Source organism: Dama dama, chromosome 8 (genome assembly GCF_033118175.1).
Source record: "Dama dama isolate Ldn47 chromosome 8, ASM3311817v1, whole genome shotgun sequence".
Classification (NCBI taxonomy): Eukaryota; Metazoa; Chordata; class Mammalia; order Artiodactyla; family Cervidae; genus Dama; species Dama dama.
In genome coordinates, this window is record NC_083688.1 from 36,862,987 (window position 1) to 36,887,463 (window position 24,477).

At 39.5% G+C, this 24,477-nt stretch overlaps 1 protein-coding gene across 2 annotated transcripts in view; it reads right to left on the reverse strand.

The window, feature by feature from the left end:
• Positions 1–18,807, reverse strand: part of UNC80 (unc-80 homolog, NALCN channel complex subunit) — a 226,726-nt gene extending 207,919 nt beyond the window's left edge. For both annotated transcript variants that reach the window (XM_061147929.1, XM_061147928.1), the window contains exons 1-6: positions 18,716–18,807; positions 17,745–17,793; positions 14,236–14,392; positions 12,894–13,195; positions 3,470–3,593; positions 1,642–1,715 (exon numbers count right to left, since the gene is read on the reverse strand). In XM_061147929.1, coding sequence (XP_061003912.1) covers positions 1,642–1,715; positions 3,470–3,593; positions 12,894–13,195; positions 14,236–14,392; positions 17,745–17,793; positions 18,716–18,807 — 798 coding nt within the window. The remainder of the gene's footprint in view (positions 1–1,641; positions 1,716–3,469; positions 3,594–12,893; positions 13,196–14,235; positions 14,393–17,744; positions 17,794–18,715) is intronic.
• Between the last annotated feature and the right edge of the window lie 5,670 nt (positions 18,808–24,477).

Sequence of the window (24,477 nt, forward strand, 5' to 3'; positions counted from 1 at the left end):
AAGATTAATCAGGCATTATGAACTATATTTATATGAAGTAGGAGAGGCTAGAGGTAGAAAATCCAATCAGGTGGTTCCAGCTGCAATCTACACAGGAGGACCTGGATTTAGAAGGTAGCAGTGCACATCTAGCAACAGAATGAAAAGAAAACAATATAACTCAGCAAGAAATCAAATGGAGAGGATTAAAAAGACTGAAATGTTGAACTTATGTATTTCATTGTATCCAAGATGTCTTCAGTTATAAGACACTGTTATTTTATGTATGATCTAAAAAAAAATTCTGTTAGTTAAGTTCTTAGTAGTGAGGACTTTTTATTTTATAGTTATTAAAAAGGTCTACTTATCCTTATTTATGCAGATCTTTTGATTATATATCCACCCCATGCATGTGCATGCTGTTTTTGTGTGACTCTTTGTGACCCTATGGACGGTAATCCACCAGGCTCCTCTGTCCATGGAATTTCCCAGGCAAGAATACTAGAGTGGGTTACCACTTCCTTCTCCTGGGTATCTTCCCAACCCAGGGATCGAACCTACATCTCCTGTATATCCTGCATAGGCAGCTGGATTCTTTACCACTGAGCCACTTGAGAAGTATAAATACATCCCATGTATATGTAAAAAGGAAAATATAACTGAAATAAATCGGTGTAGGTGTTCCTAAAGTGTTTTCACATTTATAAATTTCAACTCAGAGCTGTTGATATATATTTTTCCCACAGAATAATTTATGCTCCATCAAGAGTGTTATTTCTTATGAGTGTTCCACTATCCCCTCTGACATTCTCCTAAGCCACTGACCCTGATTCTGCAAACTTAGATGCCGAAATGATCACATTTTGCTGCACAAGAATGACAATCACATCAAGATTTCTACCAGGCAGAGAGATTGTAAGAGGCCAAAGATCATGAAAAATACACTATATTTCAAATGTGTTAAAAGTGAAAAAAATTTATATCTGAGAGTAGACGAAATATAGCATATAAAGCACAGTGTCTATACTTAGCAATTGCTCTGTAGGAGACATATTAAGATGTTAACATTTTCAGTTTTGAGGGTAAAAAGGATGATGATAATGCATAATAATAATAATCCTGGCAATAATGCATGAGTTGGAAAGAGGATCCAATTTTGATGGATAACAGTAAATTGTATTTTCCACATGTTGAACTGAATGTGAAAGCAGGTCATCTAACACATATTAAATTAATGATGGTATACATTTCTATGTGACTTTGAACTACCCTGGCCTTCATTTCTTTCTTTTCTGAATCAAGTTGTGCATGGCGAACATACATCAAATTATATTGTTTTATTACACATCTTCTGTTTTATGTGGATTTGTCTTTAAACTTTAGTTTCCTTTAGGGGTAGGACTGCATCTTAAGCCTCCTCTCTACTTTCTCCTCCACATCTGCTATGGTATTATGTTACTTATATTAGGGTTGCCTAGCAAATATTAGGAGATTCAGTAATTGAGAACAAGATACTTTAATGTGGAATGAATAATGATAACTAACATTTATTAAGTGTTACATGCCAGCTACTAAGATAAAGCACTGGTCAAATCCTACCCTTCAAACCTCGCTATGTTCAAAGAATATCTACCTTTCTTCTTATGGTTATAATATACTCACCTCTCGGTGTCTTGTGTCTTGATTTGGTGATTCACAGGTCTGACTTTGACTATTGATAGGAGAGCTTCTCTTAGCTGCAAATATGGATGAAATCTCATCACAAATTTTATAAGATTATATAAGTTATGTAAGGTATTTTATTTCCTTGTTTCTTTTATTTTTTGCATATGATAACATATATGTTTCAATGTGTGCCTGCGTGTTCAGTCATGTCCAACTCTTTTCAACCCCATGAACTGTAACCCACAAGGCTCCTCTGTCCATAGAATTCTCCAGGCAAGAATACTGGAGTGGGTTGCCATTTCCTCCTCCAGGGGATCTTCCTGACTCAGTGACTGAACCTGAGTCTCTTGCACTGCAGGCAGATTCTTTACCATCTGAGCCATCAGGGAAATTCATCTCTTTTTTTGAATCAAAAACCCATTTTAATAGATTATTAATACCTTGAAAGAAGACATTTAATAGCTTGTATTGTAAGAGAAATCAAATGACCAATGAAAAAATCTTTGCATTTCTAGGTTATCAATATAGATTTCTTCATCTATTCAGTCCAACTCGATAGGTTAAGGTGCTAAAAAATTAGCCATACTGAAAATTGTAACAGTTAACATCCACATAGTACCTAACATGAGCTTCCCAGGTGACTCGGTGGTAAAGAATCAGCCTGCCAATGCAGGATACGAAGGAGATGTGGGTTCAATCCCTGGGTCAGAAATCCCCTGGAGTAGGAAATGGAAACCCACTCCAGTATTCTTGCCTGGGAAATTCTGTGGACAGAGGATCCTATTGGGCTGCAGTTCATGGGGTCACAAAGAGTCAGACAAGACCGAGTGACTGAGCACACACTCTACCTAATATCTGTCAAGTTCTTTTCTAAGTGTTTTTACATATATCAACTCATTTAATACTTACAATAACCCTATAGTAGCTTATGGTATATTACCAGACCCATTTTACAGATGAAAATGTTAAGGAACACGGAATCTGGGGCTTCCCTGATAGCTCAGTTGGTAAAGAATCTGCCTGCAATGCAGGAGACCTTGGTTCAATTCCTGGGTCAGAAAGATCTGCAGGAAAAGGGATAGGCTACCCACTCCAGTATTCTTGCCTGGAGAATTCCATGGACAGAGGAGCCTGGCAGGCTATAGTCCATGTGGTCACAAAGAGTCAGACACAACTGAGCAACTAAAACTTAAAGACATAAAAGCACTTGGGGGAGGTCAGGTTATATACATGATAAAAGATCTGGGGTGAGGCATGAGCTTTCCAGGCACTTTTCAAGCTATCACGTTGTACTCTTTCCACAGCTCGACAATAGGACTCTTTCATTAGACAATCCCAGCAGTGAAATGCTTTGATAGCAAACAACAACAAACCTCCACTAAAGCAAGACTGTTAAGGCGCTGCTACTCCATCCATCATAATTATGATTAAGATGAAATAATAATAATGGCTACCACTTATTTACTTCCTATGTGCCTGGCATTCTTCTAAGCAATTTTACATATATCAGCTCATTTATTCTTCATCATAATCCTGTAAGTACTTGTTACACTATATTTATATGGGAGTTATATCTGTAACTCCCATGTTACAGATGAGGAAATGGAGGCACAGGAAGTTTAAATGACTTACCCAAAGTCATACTATCCACAGCATGTGCTCCTGATTTAGAGTTTCTCATCATGTAAATGAACCCTGCACCCAGGGGCCCCTAGACAACTCCCTGGAGGAATTTTCTTCCTCTTGGTTTCTTAAGAGCAAACCACCCATCACCTTCATTCCTATGTATGCTGAGACCATCCCACTAGGTGTTTGAGTCACAAACCTGTAATGATGTTCCTGATGGGCTTCACCAGTGCTGTGAAGCCGGAGACTTCAGGCTGTCTGTGTTCCCACATGGGCTGCCATATAACAAGTCCACTGGCCAGTCGAAATGTGAGGTCAGATTCCTAGAAGAAGACAAAGAAGATCTATGTCCAAGAACTGGCTGAAGGGAACAGTCAACAACAATTAACATCTTTCACCCAATAGTTTGTGGCACAAACTATTGTGTGTAAGATAGGCTCAAGGGTGTATTGTGCAACATGGGGAATATTGCCAATATTTTGTAATAACTACAAACAGAAAGTAACTTTTAAAGATTGTATTAAAAAAGAACATCATTCATAAGATTATTTTCAAGGTAGGGCTGATCTTCAAGATCTTCCTTCCTCATCAGATGAGTGTTTCTAGGGTAAATCAATAGGCTTAAATTATCATCATAATGGGCTTCTTGGGTGGCGCAGTGGTAAAGAATCTGCCTGCCAAAGTAGGAGACACAGGAGAAACTCAGATTCTATCTCTAGGTCGGGAAGTTCCCCTAGAAGTGGAAATGGCAACCCTCTCCAGTTTTCTTGCTTGGAAAATTCCATGGGCAGAGGAGCCTGGTGGGCTACAGTCTCTGGGGCCACAGAGAGTTGGACACAACTGAGCACACACACATCGTCATCATAATTACTACAAAAATCATGGTGATCTCCTTTAGGCAAAATTAGTAATTAATTAAGATGGAACTTTGGGCAGAGCACAAAATACAAATTATTGTTTTCTATTAGCACTCAATGAGTCCTTTTTATTTCAAGGGCCTAGGCAGATCTCTTTACTTATGGTTATTGATATTGATATTATCCCTCTTAATGATTTAATTGTCCTCTTTCTCTCTCATAAGGCAATATCCTCAGATGCTGGCCATTTTGACTTTCTATTCTCCAGTCCTTCTCTTGTTCTTGCATTTCATGGAATCAGTAACCTACAGTTAGACCCTTCTTAGTATATTATTTTTTCTTGCTGCCTTCTCAACAATCTAATTCCCTGAGGGCAGAGATGTAGCTGGGATTCTCCTCCTCCACAGCCTCTGTCACCATCACAATACTAAATTCAGTGTTAGGCATTGGGTGCACAATAGGTGCTCAATAAACATTTGCTGAATTACACTGACTTTACAACCCATACTCATTCAATTTGTCTACCGCTGAAGGTCTCTGCCAGGAAGCACATTCTCTGCTTCATTACATCACTTTGAGTGGCTGAGGTGTTTATAATGCAGTTGTGTAAGTACAAACATATAACACTCTGAGGTTACATTTTCAACAATGCAGCCTCTCAAATCAACGTAGACATGAAAGCAGAGAGTGTGATTGCAGATTAATGAGCACAACTGAGACCCAGGAATTCACTTAGGGTGGTGATTTGCAACCCTGGCTTGTATGTAGTATAATCACCCAGGGAGCTTTTAAAACCTAGGAGGCTCAGGTCTCACTTGTTCCCCTAACCAGACCAATTAAGTTAGAATCACTGTGAGATTTGCTTAAGTTCCCCCTAGTGACTCTCACGTTAGCTACGGTTGAAAACCACTGATCTAGAAGAACGAGAGCTAGCAAAAAATTGAAAAACTTGGGAAGACAAGGATTCTGCAAATGGTGAATCAATGCAGCTCAGTATCAAAGGAAGCCTCAACTGGAAAGACTAGCTGAAATCCCTGAATCAATCTCTATGTTGGTATAGAGGGGACTCTGAGCTACAGACCAAGATCCTGGCACCACAGTGGTACTCATTACGGAGAAGCACCTAGTGCCCATATTGGAAAAGCACATAAAGCATTTGCTCAAATCCATTCAACAGTCATTCTACAAATATTTACAGGCCACCTACTGTGTACCTGGTCCTATTCAAGGTTCTGGGATACAACAGGGAACAAAGCATATAAAAAAATCTCTGCTCCCCAGTGCAAAGGAGAAGTAAAGCAGATGGAGAGAAATGGCAGGCAAAGTGTCAATGTTTTAGACAGAAAGGCCAGGGAAGGCCTTCTCCTGCAGGTGATTTTTGAGTAAGGATCTGAATGAAATGAAGGATCTGCCATGTAGGTATTTCCCAAAAAAAGCATTTTATAAAAAGGGATCAGCAAGTGTAAAGGTCCTAGGTATGTCTTGTGTGTCAAGAAACAGCCTAGAGACTGTGAGCCTAGAGTCAGGTGAAGGACAGAAGAGTAGAAAAAATAAGATAAGGGACATTATTGAGTTTCAAATAATATAGCCTGATGGGTCATAATAAGTTCAGTTCAGTCACTCAGTCGTGTCCGACTCTTTGCAACCCCATGCACTGTAGCACGCCAGGTTCCCCTGTCCATCACCAACTCCCAGATCTTGCTCAAACTCATGTCCATCCAGTCGGTGATGCCATCCAACCATCTCATCTTCTGTCATCCCCTTCTCCTGCCTTCAATCTTTGCTAGCATCAGGGTCTTTTCCAATGAGTCAGTTCTTTGCATCAGGTGGCCAAAGTATTGGAGTTTCAGCTTCAGCATCAGTCCTTCCAATGAACACCCAGGACTGATCTCCTTTAGGATGGACTGGTTGGATCTTCTTGCAGTCCAAAGGACTCTCAAGAGTCTTCTCCAACACCACAGTTCAAAAACATCAATTTTTCGGCACTCAGCTTTCTTCACAGTCCAACTCTCACATCCAGACATGACCATTGGAAAAACCACAGCCTTGACCAGATGGACCTTTGTTAGCTAGGGGGTTAGTAGAAGATAAAACTAATCGAGGGCAAAATGTTGATTGACTAGAAGTTGAGTGTAGGAGAAAAAGATGTCAAAGATTTTTGGCCTTGTCACTGATAAAGATGGGCAAGATGAAGAAGAAACAAGTCTGGGGATATCAGGAGTCTAGTTTTAGACATGTTAAGCTTGAGAGGTCTGTTAGACATTAAACCCCCACTCCAGTACTCTTGCCTGGAAAATCCCATGGACGGAGGAGCCTGGTAGGCTGCAGTCCATGGGGTCGCTAAGAGTCGGACACGACTGAGCGACTTCATTTTCACTTTTCACTTTCTTGCATTGGAGGAGGAAATGGCAACCCACTCCAGTGTTCTTGCCTGGAGAATCCCAGGGACAGGGGAGTCTGGTGGGCTGCCGTCTATGGGGTCACACAGGGTCGGACACGACTGAAGCGACTTAGCAGCAGCAGCAGCAGACTTATTGGGTAAACAACTGGATGGACAGGTCTGAAGTTAAAGGGAAAGAATCCATCTTCCTTTGAACGAAACATGGGGAAGACTGCCTGATATCATGTGTGGTATTAGATCCAGCAAGCAAGGAATTAACAGTGTGCAAAGTATATCAGATTTATCTCCGGAAATGCAGAATGCTCAATTCATCAGGTTTTGATAATTTCTTAGTTTCAGAGATGGGTTCTTTTCCATGTTTCTTCTAAGTAGTCTTGGCACAAAACTCCAATGGACATGGCAACAGGAAGTGAGTTCTCTTAAACTGACATCCTGGCTTTTAACATCTGCTCTCAATGTGACAATTACCACTCAGTGACAGTCACTGTCATTATTTTGGTTTTTGTTTGATATACTTCCAGCTAGACTGTATATTTCTTGAAGATAAATTGAGATCTCCTTCTGTGTATTTTTCCTTGAATATCAATACATAATTGTTGATTAACTGAACATATATTAGACTCTCCAAATAACACCAGCTCAATCTGATCATTCTTTAGACCCAAATACCTGCAGAAGCTATGGCCAACTCTTATGTGGATGTGTTCCTTTGTACATCCTTTTAAGCTGGATGTACGCATAAACTCTGAGAGCTAACTTCACTTCTAGAGTCCCCTTCAATGGCTCACTCAGTGTGATATATGCACACATGAACAGAAGCTCTGTAGTTGGAGAAGGTGCTCTTTATCATTCAAATAACTGTGGGGTGAATGGTCTGGGAAGCTTCTAAGAAAAACCAGAAGGTGTAAACATTCAAAAACTCAACATTTTCACATTACAGTTTCTTTTCTAGCTTGCAATGAAAATCTTTCTGTGATGACATGAAGCAATTCTAAATGTGTTTTCTAGTAACTTAGAGACATCTGCTTAAACAACTATTATTTTAAATTCTGTTTTAAAGATGTTTACTTTAGACATATGAATTTTATAAAATTCTCCTTGAGGGCTTGTATTTTGTTTAATTCCCTGCAGTTTCTCCAGCACTTTGAACAGTGCCTAGCATTCAGTAGACATCCAATAAATATTTACTGAAGGAATAAGTGAATATAATCAAATCAAGAAAATACTGACAGCACATTTAAAGTGGATTCCTTAGTTGTAACACATGTCGTCATTTATATTTGGCCTAGAATTATAATATTTGACAGAATATTCAGAATATTAATTTTCTTACACAATATTTGAGCTAGTTTTAAGTTAACAGTATTAAAATCCATTGAATTATACACTGTCCTACAAAAGAATGAGTCATTTAGATGTATTTGTTAATTAGTAAACTAATTCATTCAACAAATATTTATTAAATATCTACTAAACACAAACATTAATGTTAACTACCCCAGATACAATGATAATTTCTATTCTCAAACCATTTGCAATCTAGTGGGAGAGATGGACACACAAAGAGATAAGAATAATAAATAAAGTAAAAATAACAATAAAAATACATCTAAAATATTATACAGATAGAGAAGAGGGGAGCCTAGATCTTGAATGAAATTACAAAGAATGAGTAGGAATTTTCTAGGCAGAAGTGCAGGTTATGAGGGCATTCCAGGTAACATGACCAGAATGAAAATAGGTTTGGAATAAACCACATTATATTCTCAGGGAACCTTCAAGCATTTGGCGCTTATAGGCAGGAGAGGTAGCCAAAAAAACACAAAACATGGAGGCCCCATTTATCACACAAAGAAGCTAGAGTTTCACCCTCTGTATAGCGAGAAATTAGCAAATTAGTTTAAGCATATTGGTGATATAGTCAGATCTGCATTTAGAGAGATCACTTTGGTGTTAAGGTTGGATTTTAGGAGACAAGCCAGGAGACTTGTAAATTCAGTTAGACACTGGCCCAAGCAAGAGGCCCAAGGAAGAGATGATGAAAGCTTGGGTTATGGAGTAAATAGGGATAAAAAAAATTAGAAATATTTAGGAGACAAAATGTGTAGAACTCTGTGATTAGCAGAATGTGTAGGTAAGGATGAAGGAGTAATCAAAGGAAGCTCCCAGGTTTTGCATTTATGTGAATGGGTCCATCATCTGAAATAGAGAACATCAGGACAAGAGCTCATTCCAGGGAGAATCTGAAATGTCTGTAGATCATCTATTTGGAGAAACTAGTTGAAAAGGTCTAGAGGCCAGGAGAGAAGGCTAGTTTAGAGATATAAAATTAGATGACCTCAGCCTATCAGGACACAAATGGTAAATAAATGAAGCAGGAGAGGAGGTCTTCCAAAGAAAAGATACAGTGGGAAGTACAAAGGGTCTAGGTTGCATCTCTGGGGAACCCCAATGTTAGAGAGGCAGGCAAAGAAGATGAGCTCTCAAAGGAGACAGCAGAAAGAGCCACAGATGCAAGGAAAACTGGCAGAGTGTGGTGTCACCAGAGGAATGGAAATCTTCAAGAAGAAATGAAGGTTAGTTCAAATGCAGCTGAGGTTTAATGAATTGAAGACAGCAAAGTAAAGACTAGGTTCAATAGCCCAAGGTGGCTGATGACCCTGGTTAGAAGAGTTCTAACACAGAAACCAAGAAACAGTATAGCTTTGTAGAAAGTCAGATGGAATTGGATTTGAATCCCACCTTGCCTACTTAATGAGCTTGATTATCACCTCTCTGGACTTCAGTTTCCTCTCTGGTAAAATCTACCTTCCTGTGGGTGTTTGTAAAAATTAGAAATGATAGGTGAGAACTGTTACATACTAGAGGAAAGCAGGAGCAAGTGGAAGGGTTTGGGAAGGTGAGAAATGGAAGCACAGGCTCATGCCTAGACTGGATTTCAGCCCTTCATGACTCCCAGAACACCATGTCCTATAAGAGCCTCAACCTACAACACTGTCTATGTGAGCATGGGGTGGGGACTTGAGGGAGACAAGACAAGGAATGACAAGTGGGGCATTGCATGGAGCTTGATGGCACAATGTGTAGGCATACCAGTCCAGATGGCTGTTGGTTTCTGCCCCAGGAGCATGCAGATCACTGGGGCTGGAAAGAAAAGGTGGCTTTTGGTCTTGATCTTGGGCTGGAGTTCTGAAGATCAAATGCAATGGAAGAATAAGGAGGCCAGTAATGGTGCTGATGAGGAGCAGCTGACATGGCTAGAGCACAGATATGGAAGGAAGATAGGGCCTGATAACTAGCAGGCAAACGAAAAATCTAGGTCAGTGGATCTCCATCCAGGGCAATTCTCACCCCTCCCCACACCTTAGGGATATCTGGCAATGTCTAGAGTCATTTGTGTTTGTAACAAATCAGAGGGAGGAGGTATTACTGGCGTCTAGTGGGTAGAAGCCAGAGATGCTACTAAACATCCTACAAAGCACAGGACAGAGAATTATCTGACCCCAAATGCCAATGGTGCCCCAACTGAGCAACCCCGATCAAGGGATTATACAGTCCCCGCTGAAAAAAGCAAGCCCCTCACTCAGATTAAAAAAAAAAAGACTCATAGGGAAATCTATTGACTCATTGATATTTTTATTCCCTATGGCATCTAGAATAATGATAAAAACAATAGTGCTAGTAATAATAGCCAGCAATAATTGTTAGAATACAATACTATGTATTAATCACAGTGCCATGTTTTATAGGGATTGTTTTACCTCCTTATAAATACTCCAATCCCAGGCCAGAGATAAACTTGGGGACCTTGAGCCAGCTTTTCTCAACTATCTGTGTAGTCTCCCCTGAAAGAAGATCTGGCTACTTGTCTACTCACAATTCATAATGCTGGTAGCCATAAAGTGCCAATGCTAAATACTACCATATATCAACACCTTTTTGTGCATCAGGTGAGCACTTTAATTTGTTTAATCCTCACAATACTCCATAAAATTATTCTCATGTTCAATTTATACTTGAAAAAACTGAGGCTTAAAGAAGTTAATTGTTCAATGTCCTTTCTATGTAGAATACAAAGCAGCAAGCACTGGATTCTAACTCAGGACTGTTTCCAAAACTGACACTCTGCATGTTTCCAAATAAAATTATAGTCATTCTGGAGACTTCCAAATTTTTTAATCTAGATAATATTTCTTTACAAATGGATATGTTATTCTTTACAAATAGACACTTTTCTTAAGGAGTTTTCTTTCTTGCCCTTTCTATTTAAGGGACTATGTGCCTATGTGTATTTGCTACTTTTAGCACCTAGATCAGCTTCTGATAGTAACTTGGGTTTATTCAGTGACAGTCATTAAATATTTATTGATTGTCTCATATATGCAGACACTATTCTAGACACATCAGACACCGTTGTGACCTAGACAGGCAGTGTCCCTTTGCTCAAGAACCTCCGGTTTGGTGGGGGTGATGGGTAAGAAACATGTAAACATGTTTACATGTAAAGAACATACATGTTTACATGTAAAAACATGTAAAGAAACAAAAAATAAATTCAGGTACTGATAAGTGCAAAGAAGGAAACAATGAAAAACGTAGATCATGTCCTAGTGGCACTAAAGTAGCCAAGGAAGTACTTCTGGGTTGGTAACAACTACACGGTGAGTAAACTGATGAGAAGAACATGACCATGTGAAAATCTAGGGAGTAATTGATTACTCCCTACAATGTGGGAGTAAATGATTCAAATAGAAGGAAAAAATAAGTGCAAAGATCTGAAAGCAAAGACAACCTTCTTGGGTTTGAAGGTGAGCCTTTGTTGAGCCTACAAGTTTCGGAACAAGAGAGAGGCCAGTGAGATTGAGAGAGATGAAGCCAGGCAGGTGGGCAGAATTCACGTCCTGCAGGTCTCATTGGCCAGGGGGACACTCTCAGTTAACGTTTCCATTAAGCGTAACCTTTATCAAAGACTTTTAAAAATAGAAAGTGTAATGTTTTTAAAGCAGAAATTTAATTAAACCACATTTGATTTTTTTTTTTTTTTAATAATTTTGATAGACAACGTGGCCAGTGCATATGAAGCACTTTCGGAGTCCACAGGTAATTTCAGTTCTAGTCCTATCAGCAATGGGACAGAACCAATCAAAAGTGAATTTTAACTGAAAATAAAATGGATGAAAAGCCTCTCTGGTCCATCCCCCTCATAATGGTTGTTAATGGTCTTACAACCACCTTCATATATATATGTGCTTAGTTGCTTAGTTGTGTCTGACTCTTTGCGACCCCATGGACTGCAGCCTACCAGGCTCCTCTTTCCATGGGGATTCTCCAGGCAAAAATACTGGAGTGGGTTGCCATTTCCTCCTCCATCATATATATATAATATATTGCAAAAATTAAACATTCATTAGGATCCTAATATTCTGTTAAAGAATAGTTGAGTGTATTAACTCCTTCTATGTCTTATCAGAGCACTCAGATGGAATGTTGCAATTTATTCATTCTCAGAAGTAACAAATAGTTCTTGATTTCTTTCCATGTACTTGATTTTTTTCCCCATGTATTTTCACGTACTGTGTCTTCACATTTATTCACCCTGTGTTTAAATATCCAAAATTTTATGCAACGGAGGATCCAAGAGGTCAAGTGAAATCACCTACATCACACAGCTAGAAAGTGGTAGCACAGTGACTTCAGGTAGTATTGTCTCTTTCAGATCCAAGGGGTACCTGTATATAACTGTATTTTAATACAATTTGTTTCCATGAACTACGTTTTCTATTTTATGCATTGAAAAATATTTTGAAAAGAAATTCATACATGGTACACCAAACTGTCAATAAGTCTGCAGCACATAAAAAGTAAAAGCTTCTGCTCTAGACCCTGCATTATGTTCTGGAAATACAAAAGAGACAGTGACTAGGTCTCCATGGGGAAGGTCAGAGGAAAAGCTTCATGGAAATGACGACACTGAAGTTTGAAGAACCACGGAGCAAAAGGAGGGCAGAGCTAACAGCAAGTGCATACTCAGGGAGTGGTTCACTGGCTCCCAGAACTGGATCATGGGGTGGGCAGTACAGATTGGCAGTGGTCAGTTGAGAGGACTTAAGCTCCAGATCATGGTTGACTTTATATGTCATATTTAATATGTTGGGCATTATCAAGGGGTAGATGGAGACCTATCAAGGATTTTTAAGTAGGAGAATCATGGTTTTGAAATAATGGTTAATATCTTAATATAGAAACAAAACTCTCTTCCTATAAGCTCATACAAAGACATGGGCACACAAATATGGAAATATCATCTGAATCCCACCCTCACCTGACCTCTAGTCCCCCTTAACCCTAATCAGCTTTCTGCTTACCTTGATCCTGTGTACCAGAGGAGCAAACAGAAACACAAAGAGCTCCACAGTAGCCATGGAGTTCTGGAAAATCTTCCTTCGGTTGTTTTCTTCCTCATCATTGGAGGTGCTTTGGCAAGGTTGCCCGGGAGAACCCTGGTTTTCAACCTGGTGGATGAAAGCACTGCTGCTGCCACCCCAGCTGGAACCTCGGTCTGTGCCCCCAAAACGCTCACTGTTGCAGTCCTGTGGGGCCTCCAGGAGCATCCAATGCAGGGTATGAAGGAGCTTTGTCTCAGCAACACCCAGTTTATCCTGGTGTCCTGCATAGCACAACCACACAGTCAGGTTAAGGCAGACTCTGTGACCAGGACAATGATGTCAGCCTTGCATCTGGGAAGAACATCCTTGCTTTAAGGTTCTGTGGCTTGATTTCCTGGGAGACACTAGCATTTCTCTGTACCACTTACAGCCACTGTGAGAAGGGTCCATTCTTGTTTGGGGACTTTCTAACTGGCTGCAGTCTTTATAGAATGATATGTTGCCACAGGGAAAGAAACTGCATGCCTCATGTCTCTTCAGCCAGATACCCACATATATTTCCAAATAAAGAGTACAATGGTTAAGACTATTGGTTCTGAAGATAGCTACTCCATTTTGCATGCATGTATGCTCATTATTCCCAATCTAGGGATCAAACCCATGTCTTCTGAGTCTCCTGCATTGCAGGTAGATTCTTTATCTACTGAGCCACCTGGGAAAGCCTGATGTGATTAGGAAAGGCCCCTCTATAAAGGGAACACTTGAGTAAAGATCCACATAAGGGAAAGGAACCAGATGGAGAAGAGCTTGGGATAGATGGGATAGATATTTCCCACATAATGCTATGTGGGAAAAGCAATCTGCAAAATAATCTAAGCAAGAAAATAACACGTATGTGCAGGCATGCATGCATACACACAGTACTACAAAGTTGGGAAAAGATCTGGAGGGGAGCATGCCAAATTCATGAAGGTGGTTGCTTTAGACATTGGGAGGACTAAAGGACAACTCTGGTTAGAACTCATCTTGAAGAGGCAAGAGTCCTTAGTTTCTCTATAATATTCTAATGTTCAAAAGGAGAAAATATTCACAGTTTACTTGCAAAATTAAAAAATTTTTCAGAAGAGAGCTAGTTCCCTCATTGGCAAAATGGAGATAACAGTGATATGAAACTAAGGGAGATTTTGTGAGAATTAAATGAGAATGTGTGCCAAGTGCCTGGGAAAGTAGTGATACAGGTTGCTATTGTGGGTGTTATTATGAGTGTTACCGTGAATGAGGACAATGGTGTGTTCTGGAGAAGAAATGCAGGTGCACCAACCTAGCTTGTTTCTGTTGGACAGCAGGGTTGCAGTGCAGTGGAGGACGTGAGGCAAAGCAGCTTGCACCAGTTCCCATCTGGAAATGCTCTGGATGGCTTCAGAGAGGGCTGGAGAGAGGCCATGCAGCTTGTTTTCTACTAACACTCGTTCAAAGGACTATAGACACCAAAAAAAAAAAAAGATTAAAATAAGAAATTAGAGATTCGGATGGGTGGAAAAATAGACAAGGTATTGTATAACCTAAAAGTTGCAAATCACTAGTCCAGATTCTTTAGAGAGCACTCACAATGCATTTCATTGTAAATGTTGACTTGAAATGAGTCAACGATAATTTCCTATTATCTACCCATTTTCAAACAGGCTTCCCAGTTGGCCTGCATGCTAAGTCGCTTCAGTTATGTCCAATTCTTTGCGACCCTATGGACTATAGCCCACCAGGCTCCTCAGTCCATGGGATTCTCCAGGCAAGAATACAGGAGTGGGTTGCCACTTCCTACTCCAGGGGATCTTCCCAACCCAGGGATGGAACCCACTTCTCTTATATCTCCTGCACTGGTAAGCAGACTCTTTTACCACTAGCGCCACCTGGCCCCAAGTAGCGCTAGTGGTAAAGAACTCGCCTGCCAATGCAGGAGTCAAGAGATGGAGGTTTGATCCCTGGATCGACAAGATCCCCTGAAGAAGAAAATGAAAAACCACTTCTGTATTCTTGCCTGGAAAAATCCCATGGACAAAGGAGACTGGCGGGGCTCCATGGGGTTGCAAAGAATTGGACACGACTGAGTACACCCATTTTTAAGTTTTTGATCCAAAGTATATGGCCGGAATTATTAAATGATTTTTTTATTTCCACCAAAATAAGCTCCCATCAAAAAGAGTACACCACATTTAACTGTATGAAATGTTTAGATATTTTATAAAATGCGGTTGGATCATCTAAAGGAGCTATCACTGCTGCAGACCAAGGTGAGATGTCTTTTGTAAAAGTATCTGGAGGGACAGAATTTTTGTGAACATGCAACAAATGTTAAATAAAATAGACCTCTTACAAGAAATCTGATTTTGGAGCCCCTGAATTACTCCATGTGCCTAGCAATGACCTGGCATAGGACACCCCTTATATAATGCCTGGAACCATAAGATAGTTAATATACCTATTGAATAAATAAAGAAAAGGAGGGAGAGAATAAGGGAGGGAGAGAGGAGGAAAATAAACCATTTTCTTGCTTTGTTGGTTTATTAAATCTTCCGTCCTGGTCAAGGATGCAGTACTTTCAGCAAGCAAAGCACTTACCCCTCCCCCAGAACAAGTTTGACCTATTGAGTTGTTTTTTTCTTTTTGAAGGTGGAGGAAGATATTATTGTAGGGTGTTGGGGAAAGTGTAGTTGCCAAATATTAGAATAAATTTAATAAACACTTGACTTGTATGAACAGAACCTGATTGCTACTTGATGTCCCAAATGGTCTAGAGAATTGTGTTCTCCACAATCATAATACCAGTCCCAAGTGCTCAAGCTGTATTATTGGAATTACTAGGATATACAAGAAAAATATGACTTAATACAGAGATTCTTCAAAGAAAGCTATTTCAACTTGACTTGAGAAAGAAAACAAATTCACTTTCATAATGAAAGGCATGCTGGGGTTTGGTAAGGAGTTTGATCAGAGATGTAGTCTCTTGGGTTTTCTTAAAGAAACTAGATAAAGGCAGATCCAAACACTTTAAAATTCCTCAGCCCTTGGTTCCTAACTATTCATTAAGTAAAGGGTGTGTATGTTAGACCTTAAAAGATTATAAAGATTTATAGTCTTGATGAATGCACTTTTAGAGAATGAGTTATATACCTTATAACCTCAGGAAGCTTTAGATACTTACTGTCATTTTCTTCTTAAATGTTACTAATATAACTTTTTGTCATTTTAAACCAAGGAAATTGTTTTCTATACTTATATCACTGTCTACCTGCAGCTATGAATGTGACTTAGTTACTCAATATTATGTGACTACATTAAAATGTCAGACATATCTTTGCCAAGAAGAGAGAAAAGTCAGGGTTATTTTAAGCTAGTATAACTGTAAGCTTGGTTTGAAGAAGATGCAGAGATTTCAAGTGTCAAATTACTTTAACCTGAGCTTAGTACAATAAATTCCATTAAACAGTTAGACATAAAAAATATATGAGACAATTGTGAAGAGCAGGAAACGCAACAAAATAAATTCCTAGTTGAGTGTGTTTTGTGCATATATGTGTGTGTATGTGGGGTGTTTTAATTTTCCAGCTGGCTTCTGTATAGTTTGTGGCCCTAACACATTTCAGAGCTCCTTACTAGAAGGTCATCTATTCTCTGTCTGGTCATTTGCAAATATCATGGCAATATCCAAATGAGTAGGTTTCTACTTTTAGGCTATAATATATACAATGTGGGGCTTCCCCAGTAGCCCAGATGGTAAAGAATCTGCCTGGAATGCAGGAGACCCCGGTTCGATTCCTGGAGAAAGGATAGGCTACCCACTCCATTATTCTTGCCTGTAGGATTCCATGGACAGAGGAACCTGGCAGGCTACAGTTCATGGAGTTGCAAAGAGTCAGACATTACTGAGTGACTTTCACTTTCACATACAATGTAAAGACCTTTATGTGAGCTCCCATTTTTAGTGAAGTCTGTAAAAAACCCATTTTAATTTTGCTTCACAGTTTATTATCTTGTCTTCAATTTGTAAAAAGACAATTTTTTTTTAAAGACAATTTTTAAGTCATGAGATTCCCTTAGAATCTCAGGACAAGTGCACTCTATTTTGCATAAATATTCATAGCATTATTTTCATAATTATTTCATATCATCCACTTTGGAGTTGCACAAAAAATGGAAGACATAAAAGTTCAATATTGCATATTATGTTGAGTAGTTCATAGGCTTGCATTTTATGAGCTTCCACTATATAAAATAATGTCTTGTTGATTTGATAACATTTCTCAATTTTGTTGATCAAGGATTTGACTGTTATAACTTGCCCTCCATCTCCTGATTCTCTGTTACTTCCCCACTCTCTCTTCTGCTCCACTCCTCCCCATTTAGGGCCTTTAGACTCACTTTCCCTCTGCTCTTCTCTCAGCTATTCCTCAGTACCTTCCTTCAAATCTTTGTCCAAGGGTCACATAAGCAGGCAAGCCTTATCTATCTACTGCTTCTAACATGAAAACTTCACCCTAGTGTTGTATAATTTCCTTTCTTGCTTAAATTTTCTCCATAGTATATATCACCATTTGGCTGGCTATCTATTTTGTTCATTTATGAGGGTTCCATCCCCCTCCCAGTAGAATACAAACTCTTTATTTGTTTTGATTATTGCTCCATCTCATCATCTAGAACTGTGTCTGGCACATAGTAGGTACTCAGTAATGTTCGCTGAGTGAATTAACATGTATAGTCAGTACATGTAACATCATTCTTTCAAATTAGCACTTGATATGTGGAAATACTCATTAAATGATGAATATCACATACCACACAAGAGGCTTCATACTGCTTTCCCAATTTAGGCCTCAAAAATGCACTGAAAAATTAAGAAAGATAATTATTATAAACACAGGCAAAATTATTATTAGAGCATCCTTATGATATTTTTCAACGGATAAGACGTGCAAAAGTCAAATTTCATGTCTCCCTATGCCTTGTTAATGAGCAGCTGTTAAACAGCTGACATTTGCTTTTTTATGTGCAATTACATATATGAAAAAGGTCTGAATTTCTACATTTTCTGTATCAACTCTTATTCTGAAGACTTTTTATCTAATTGGATCCTAAATTGCCAGTGGTCAGAAGTATTGCATTACTCATATGTACAGTCATACTCAAAACTGAAAAATGAACCCAGCTTGTGGGTTATGATTTTCAGAATCTAATTTCTTATCTGACAAATCTCTAACAATAATAATAATAATGGAAACCTTGTTTCCTGTTGGAATAGGTTACAGGGTTTTTTTGTTTTTTTTTTTCCCCTGGAAAAAGAAAATTCTTATGAAAAATGAGTCTTCTCAGAGGCTTTAACCAGGAAGATTACACTGGCTGGATCCGAGCAAAAATGGTTAACAAGTGGGCATAGCAGATATTCGACAAGCAGGAGCTGGAAAAACAACAGGTCAACGGGCTGGAATTACAGCAGGAGACGGAGGGGGAATTGGACACAGGAGCACAACCAGTCATAATTATCTCCCCTAATTCCCCGCCCCCTCCTCCTAGGTTCTCTGCCCTCTCACCCCCTAAATAACGTATATTGCCAATCTGCTTGTCGTCAAACTTCACTGAAATATTTTTTTAAATGCGTGTTTTTAAGCGGGTTTGCAGGGCTTGCTTTCCAGCCCCAGAGAGGGAGCTGCAAGCTGTGGCGCGGCCTCAGCAGCAGCGACCACAACCCCGGCGGCCCCAGGAGCGCCCCCAGCCCTGGGCGCCCGCGGCGCGCCCTCTGCGCCCCTCACCTGGTTTGCCGCCACAGGAAGGTCTGGATGGGCAAGGGGATACCACGGCCGCCGTCTTGCTCCTGGCCCTCGGAGCTCTTCCTCTTCACCATGATGGTGGCTCCTGGGAGTCCTACTGCAGGACTCAGCGCCGGCTCCTCGCTAGCCGCTGCCCCCGCCTCTTCTTCCCTCTGCTCTCCCCAACTCTCATCCCCGCCTTCCCCGAGGCAGAGCAGACTCTCTCCGCCCCGATCCCCCGTCCCTCTCCCCTTCCCCCGCCCCTCCTCGAGCGCGGAACATGGCTGCAGGAGGAGGGGAGGGCTGGAGGAGCCGCGGAGCGAGGAGGGGGGCGCTCGGAGGAGCAGTCCGCCTCGCCGCCCCCGCGCCCGCTCCTTGCTTTCAGCACCTCCCACTGTGGACAGCGGCCCGCGCCGGACGCACGGGCGGGAGACCGGTGCAGGGGTCAGGTTGAGCAGTCTTGGGATGGCCAAAAGGGTCCAAACTCCGCATCGCACGCAGGTCCCCCGCGTGGCCTCTTTAGCCCCCAGATTTCGGCTTCCTCCCTTCGGAACTGCACCCTAGGAGTGTCCCCTGTCCTGCCTCCCAACCTTGGCATCTGAAGAACTGTCAAGGTCTAGGGAGGAGGAGCTTTGGGAAACCGCAGAGCAGTCACTAACCCTGGCCTCATTCGCACCTCTAGCAAGGAGGTCAGGAGTCCACCCTTGGGGTTTAGCAGAAGGAGCACATGAAAATTATTAGAAGTGTAAACCAGAAAGGAAGCAAGCTTGGCAAAGCAGAGAAAGCTTGAAAGTTCTCTGACGGGAGAATTTATTGTAAAATGGTAACCACAAGAAAGTAACCATGCTTGTTTTGCCAAAGCAGAAATATTGCCAAACCAGCAAGTTGTGGGTATCAGTTATTACAACTAGAGAAAGAACATTTGAATCATGCTGTTAGAAAATGTGGTTTATTGTTTATAGTTCCTTAGTGAACTTGGGTGACTATCTCATTGATAACTGCCATTTTACTTAAGTTGTCATAGTCAAAACCCAATACAACAGTTTATAAGTGGATTGTTAGATGTTTTATCTGGTAGTAAAACAAGTAGGGATGGGGTCAAGTGAAGCAGTTTGAGTGAAAAATTCATTGCTGTGGATTCAAATATTTGCAAGTGAACACAGCCGCACACCATTTTGAACAAAGATATTGGTGTGACCCAAGAAATGGAGAATCAGAAACCCCAGAGCCTAATCTCAACAGATAGAAATAGTTTCTGTTAACCACATGTGTGTCTACTCCATATAGAGAGAACTATAATGTATTTATTGGTATTTTCAGTCAGAGAAATAATGTCTTCATTTAATTTATTGAACTTTTTTTTTTTAACCACCATTGGACAAATAATTTTATAATTAGTATCAGCAGCTCTGTCAGGAGGGAAAAGATAGCAATGATGTTTTATAACATCAATGAGTAATTTCATTTCTCAGAATTATAATCATGCTTTTTTCAATAATTCATAAATACTTTCCATTGCTTAAATCAAGTGCATGTGTGCCCAGTTGTGTTGTGTCTGACTATGTGAGACTCCATAGATTCTAGCCCGCCAGGCTCCTCTGTCCCATGGAATTTTCCAGGCAAGAATACTGGAGTGGGTTGCCATTTCCTCCTCCAGGGGATCTCACTGACCCAGGGGTCAAACTTGAATCTCCTGCATCTCCTGTATTAGCAGGTGGATTACCACTGAGCCACTTGGAGCTAGGACAAACAAAGGAAACCTAGAGATAATCTACCTCTACTTCCAAATTTTACTGATAAGGGTGATGAGATCTAGAGTTATAAAGTGACTTCCTAGCTGGCTAATGGTAGATCCCAAAGGAGAAGGGATCTTCATGATTCTTGACACCGTTTTTTTTTTTTTAATAGTTCTGTGCTTAGTCGCTCAGTTGTGTCCGACTCTTTGCACCCCATGGACTGTAGCCCGCCAGGCTCCTCTGTCCATGGGGATTCTCCAGGCAAGAATACTGGAGAGGGTTGCCATGCTCTCCTCCAGGTTTCTTTTATAGGATAGATGGTAAATAGGTTTTCTTTCTTGTGTCAACTCAGATCAATTGGTAAGGCCTTTCTGTTGCAAAGGACTGTGAAGTTAAGGCAGGTACTTTAAGACAAAACTGCTATTATTGATTAGTGCTGTCTGCTATGTGAACAGCATGGGGGAAATAACAAATGTTTGTTATGTCTTCTCAAAACTTCTTTATACACAATCCTTGAGGCTAAACTTTCAATATTTCTTCTGATTTGCTTGTAGCCGCCATCGCTCACAATGTTACTTATGCTGTCAAAGGTTTTCTACTCTAAGAGAGGTAATATGTCTCAGTGGGCCAAATTTAGATTTGATCACGAGGAAATATGTTAGTCTCAGTGTTGGGATCTTCACTGAGTTTTCTTGAATTGTTTCTCGATTTCTCATGTTGCTAAATGTCTCTGGCTTCTACGTTATTACCACACGGCCTGTCTGACTAGGATCTCAAAGCTGCCAGGGCAGGACTAAAGCTCTGAGTACAGGTTAACTCCAGTTTTGCTCCTCTTAAAGACATCTTTTAATATGAATCTTGAAATAAAGAAAAATAGATTCTAAATAGTTTATTCATATTTACTGAGTCTGTCTCATACACCAAGCACTAATCTATATAGATTCCTAGCCATAAGAAATTCACAGTATTGAAGGGAAGACAGGCAAAGAAGAGTGTACAATTGGAGACATGATTCAATTCAATATATTATAAATTCAATTATAAACAAAGGGACAAGACATAAAATATAGGCAGGAATCAGATGGAGAAAGGTTATATACAGCAGGATATAACATTTGGTTAGGATAGGAAGACTTTAATAAGGCAGTAAAGACTTCATATCCATTTAAAAATGACTGATATGACTAGAATGGAGAGCTTATTTGAAATAGGCAAGATTGCATGTGAGCATCTAAGTCTGAAGATTAGGAAAATATCCTATGAGATCCCGAACTAAGGACGTGACAGTAGAGCTACAGATAAGGAGGCGGTGGACTTGCAGAGGCGGAATAGATAGGACTTGATAACAAAGTGAGCATGGAGAAAGAAAAATACCACAGTAGTTAAAAGCTTAGGAGCTTAGCCAAAAAAGTTTTGACTATAACCCTGCCTTGTTTAGTTATAATGCCCTGGGAAAGGTTCTTCACTAAGGTTTTCAATTAATAGTACTTTCTCCATAGAGATGTTGTGAAATTAATGTTAACACTTGTAAAGAATTTAAGAGAGTCCCGGAACCATACTAAACTTTCAGTAAATATCAACCAAAACTCTACATTTTCTATTTTGAGCAACTGAGTAATGATGATCTCATTCAAAGAGAGAAAAGTTGGCAAGGAGAATCATGTTCTTATTTTATGAGTGTGTGTGGGAGCATTAATGAATTTTCCTTGAGTATCTATTGGAAATTCCAATGGATATCATGAAGAGGCAGCTGGAACTATGGATATAGAGCTCAGAAAAGTTAACAGGGTAGGATAAATTGATTAACATGATAGAAAAGGTAATTGAAACCATGGAAATATCAATAGGTAAAGTAATTCAGGTGAATGCATAGAATGAGAAAAAAAAGATACGAATTTGAAAGTATAGGGGACATCAACTTTAGTTTTTTTTCACAAAAGATGTTTCTGAGAGGTGACATGATAGGGTAGGGTGGGCAAAATTCTAGATAGCCCCCAAGATTCCTGCCCCTTGGTAAACGTCTTCTTCAAGTTTTTCATTAAAAAACATGCTATCTTAGGTATTTACATACCTAAACAATTTACATACTTTTAAAATTTTAAAAAAATTATTGATAGGCTTTATTTCTTAGAGAAGTTTTGGTTTAAAGAAGAATTTGCACAGAAGGTGTAGAGAGTTCTCATCTATCCTGTCTTTTCCAGCTCACAGTTTCTCGTGCATTGATGTGTTGACATTTGTTTTATTGATAAGCCAATTTGATAGGTTATTATTAACTGAATTGATAGTTTACATTAAAATTCATTCTTTATGCTGTAGAGTTGCATAGGTTTTTCCAAATAATGTCATCTATCCATCACTATGATATACAGAGTAGTTTCCTGCTTTAAAAATTCTCTCTGCTCTACCTTTCCCACTCATTCTTTCCCATGCCTCCCCAGCCTCTGGCAGCAACTAACCTTTTCACTGTGTCTAGTTTTACCTTTCCTAGAATGTCTTATAGTTGGAATAAAATAGTGTGTAGTTTTTTCAGATTGGCTTCTTTCACTTAGTATTTAAGTTTCCTCCTTGTCTTTTTGTAACTTGATAGTTCATTTCTTTTCATGGCTAAATAAATTTCATTTATATGGAGGTACCACTGTTTGTTTATCCTTCTTTTTTTTTTTTTTTTTTTTGGCCACACCGAACAGCTTGTACGATCTTAGTTCCTCAACCAGGGATCGAACCTGGGCCTTGGTAGTAAAAGTGTGGAGTCCTAAGCACTGGACCATCAGGGAATTCCCCATCTACTCATCTACTGAAGGAACACCTTGGCTGCTTCCCATCCTTGGCAATTATGAATAAAGATGTCATACACATTATGTGTGCAGGTTTTTGATAGATGTAAGTTTTCAACTCATTTGGTAAAATTCCCTGGAGTGTAATTGTTGGACTATATTTTAAGACTGATTATCTTTGTAGGAAACTGTCAAACTGTCATTCAAGTTGTCTGTACCACGGAAAATTTTTAAATAACAAATTTGGATATGCTTATGGGACAAAATTAAAGGGTCATTTTAGAAGGAAATGCTGGATATATTTGAGAAAGAATAATTAACAAAGTTCTGAAGCACAGCTGGACTCATCATTCTTCGGCGGAAGAGTAATTACTAAGAAAGGAGATTAAAAGGAAGAATGGTAGAGGCTAAGTCAGAAGGAAAAGGGGAAGAATGAGAATATGAGAGATCTCAGTCTTGATGGCCTATGTAAAGCTGTGAAGTAATCAATTAGGTCCTTTTTAAAGAATAATATTTAATAGAAAAAGCTGGATATCTTTCAGAAAAATATTAATAGCAGACTTGTTATATGTCATTGAGTACTTGTTATATGTCCAGGTTTGTCTTAAGATTATCAATTAATTGATCCAAAAAACCAACAAGAGAAAAATGAGATACAGAAAGGTTACATAACCTGCCTGAGGTTACACAGTAAAAGTGCTAATAGAAACTGTGAAGTCTGGCTTCAAAGTTATCCTGTAACTTTCTATTACAGTATTGAGTATTGTGAAGTTGTGAGGGTTTGGAAGAAGTGCTATGAATTATGCAAGTGAGAGCTGCTTAAGGACATGTGAAAGAACTCTGCTAATCATTCTTAGAAGAAGAGCTAATGGTCTTTTCCATTCCCAAATCCTCTTAAGGTAATGAGTCATATGGAGGTGGAAAAAAATCTATAATAAGCACTGTAAAGTTCTGTTTTCAAAATAACATTTTAGTGGAGAATTAAGATTACCATGATGGTTTACCTTTCATACCTTACTGAAAACCTCCAAACATTTTTTGCCTTTGGGTAAGAGATCTGCCCTTCCTGCTTGGTTTTCTCTACCTTGCTTTTTTAAATACATTTCTTTTATTCAGAGGAGGAAACCAAAGAACTAAGTTAATTTTATTAATCATACCACTGAAATTAACAAACTACTCCATGATAATCACTTCTTATATTATCATCTCACTGTGTAAGACACTGAATTGAATGTGGAGCTTTCCCAAAGATGGT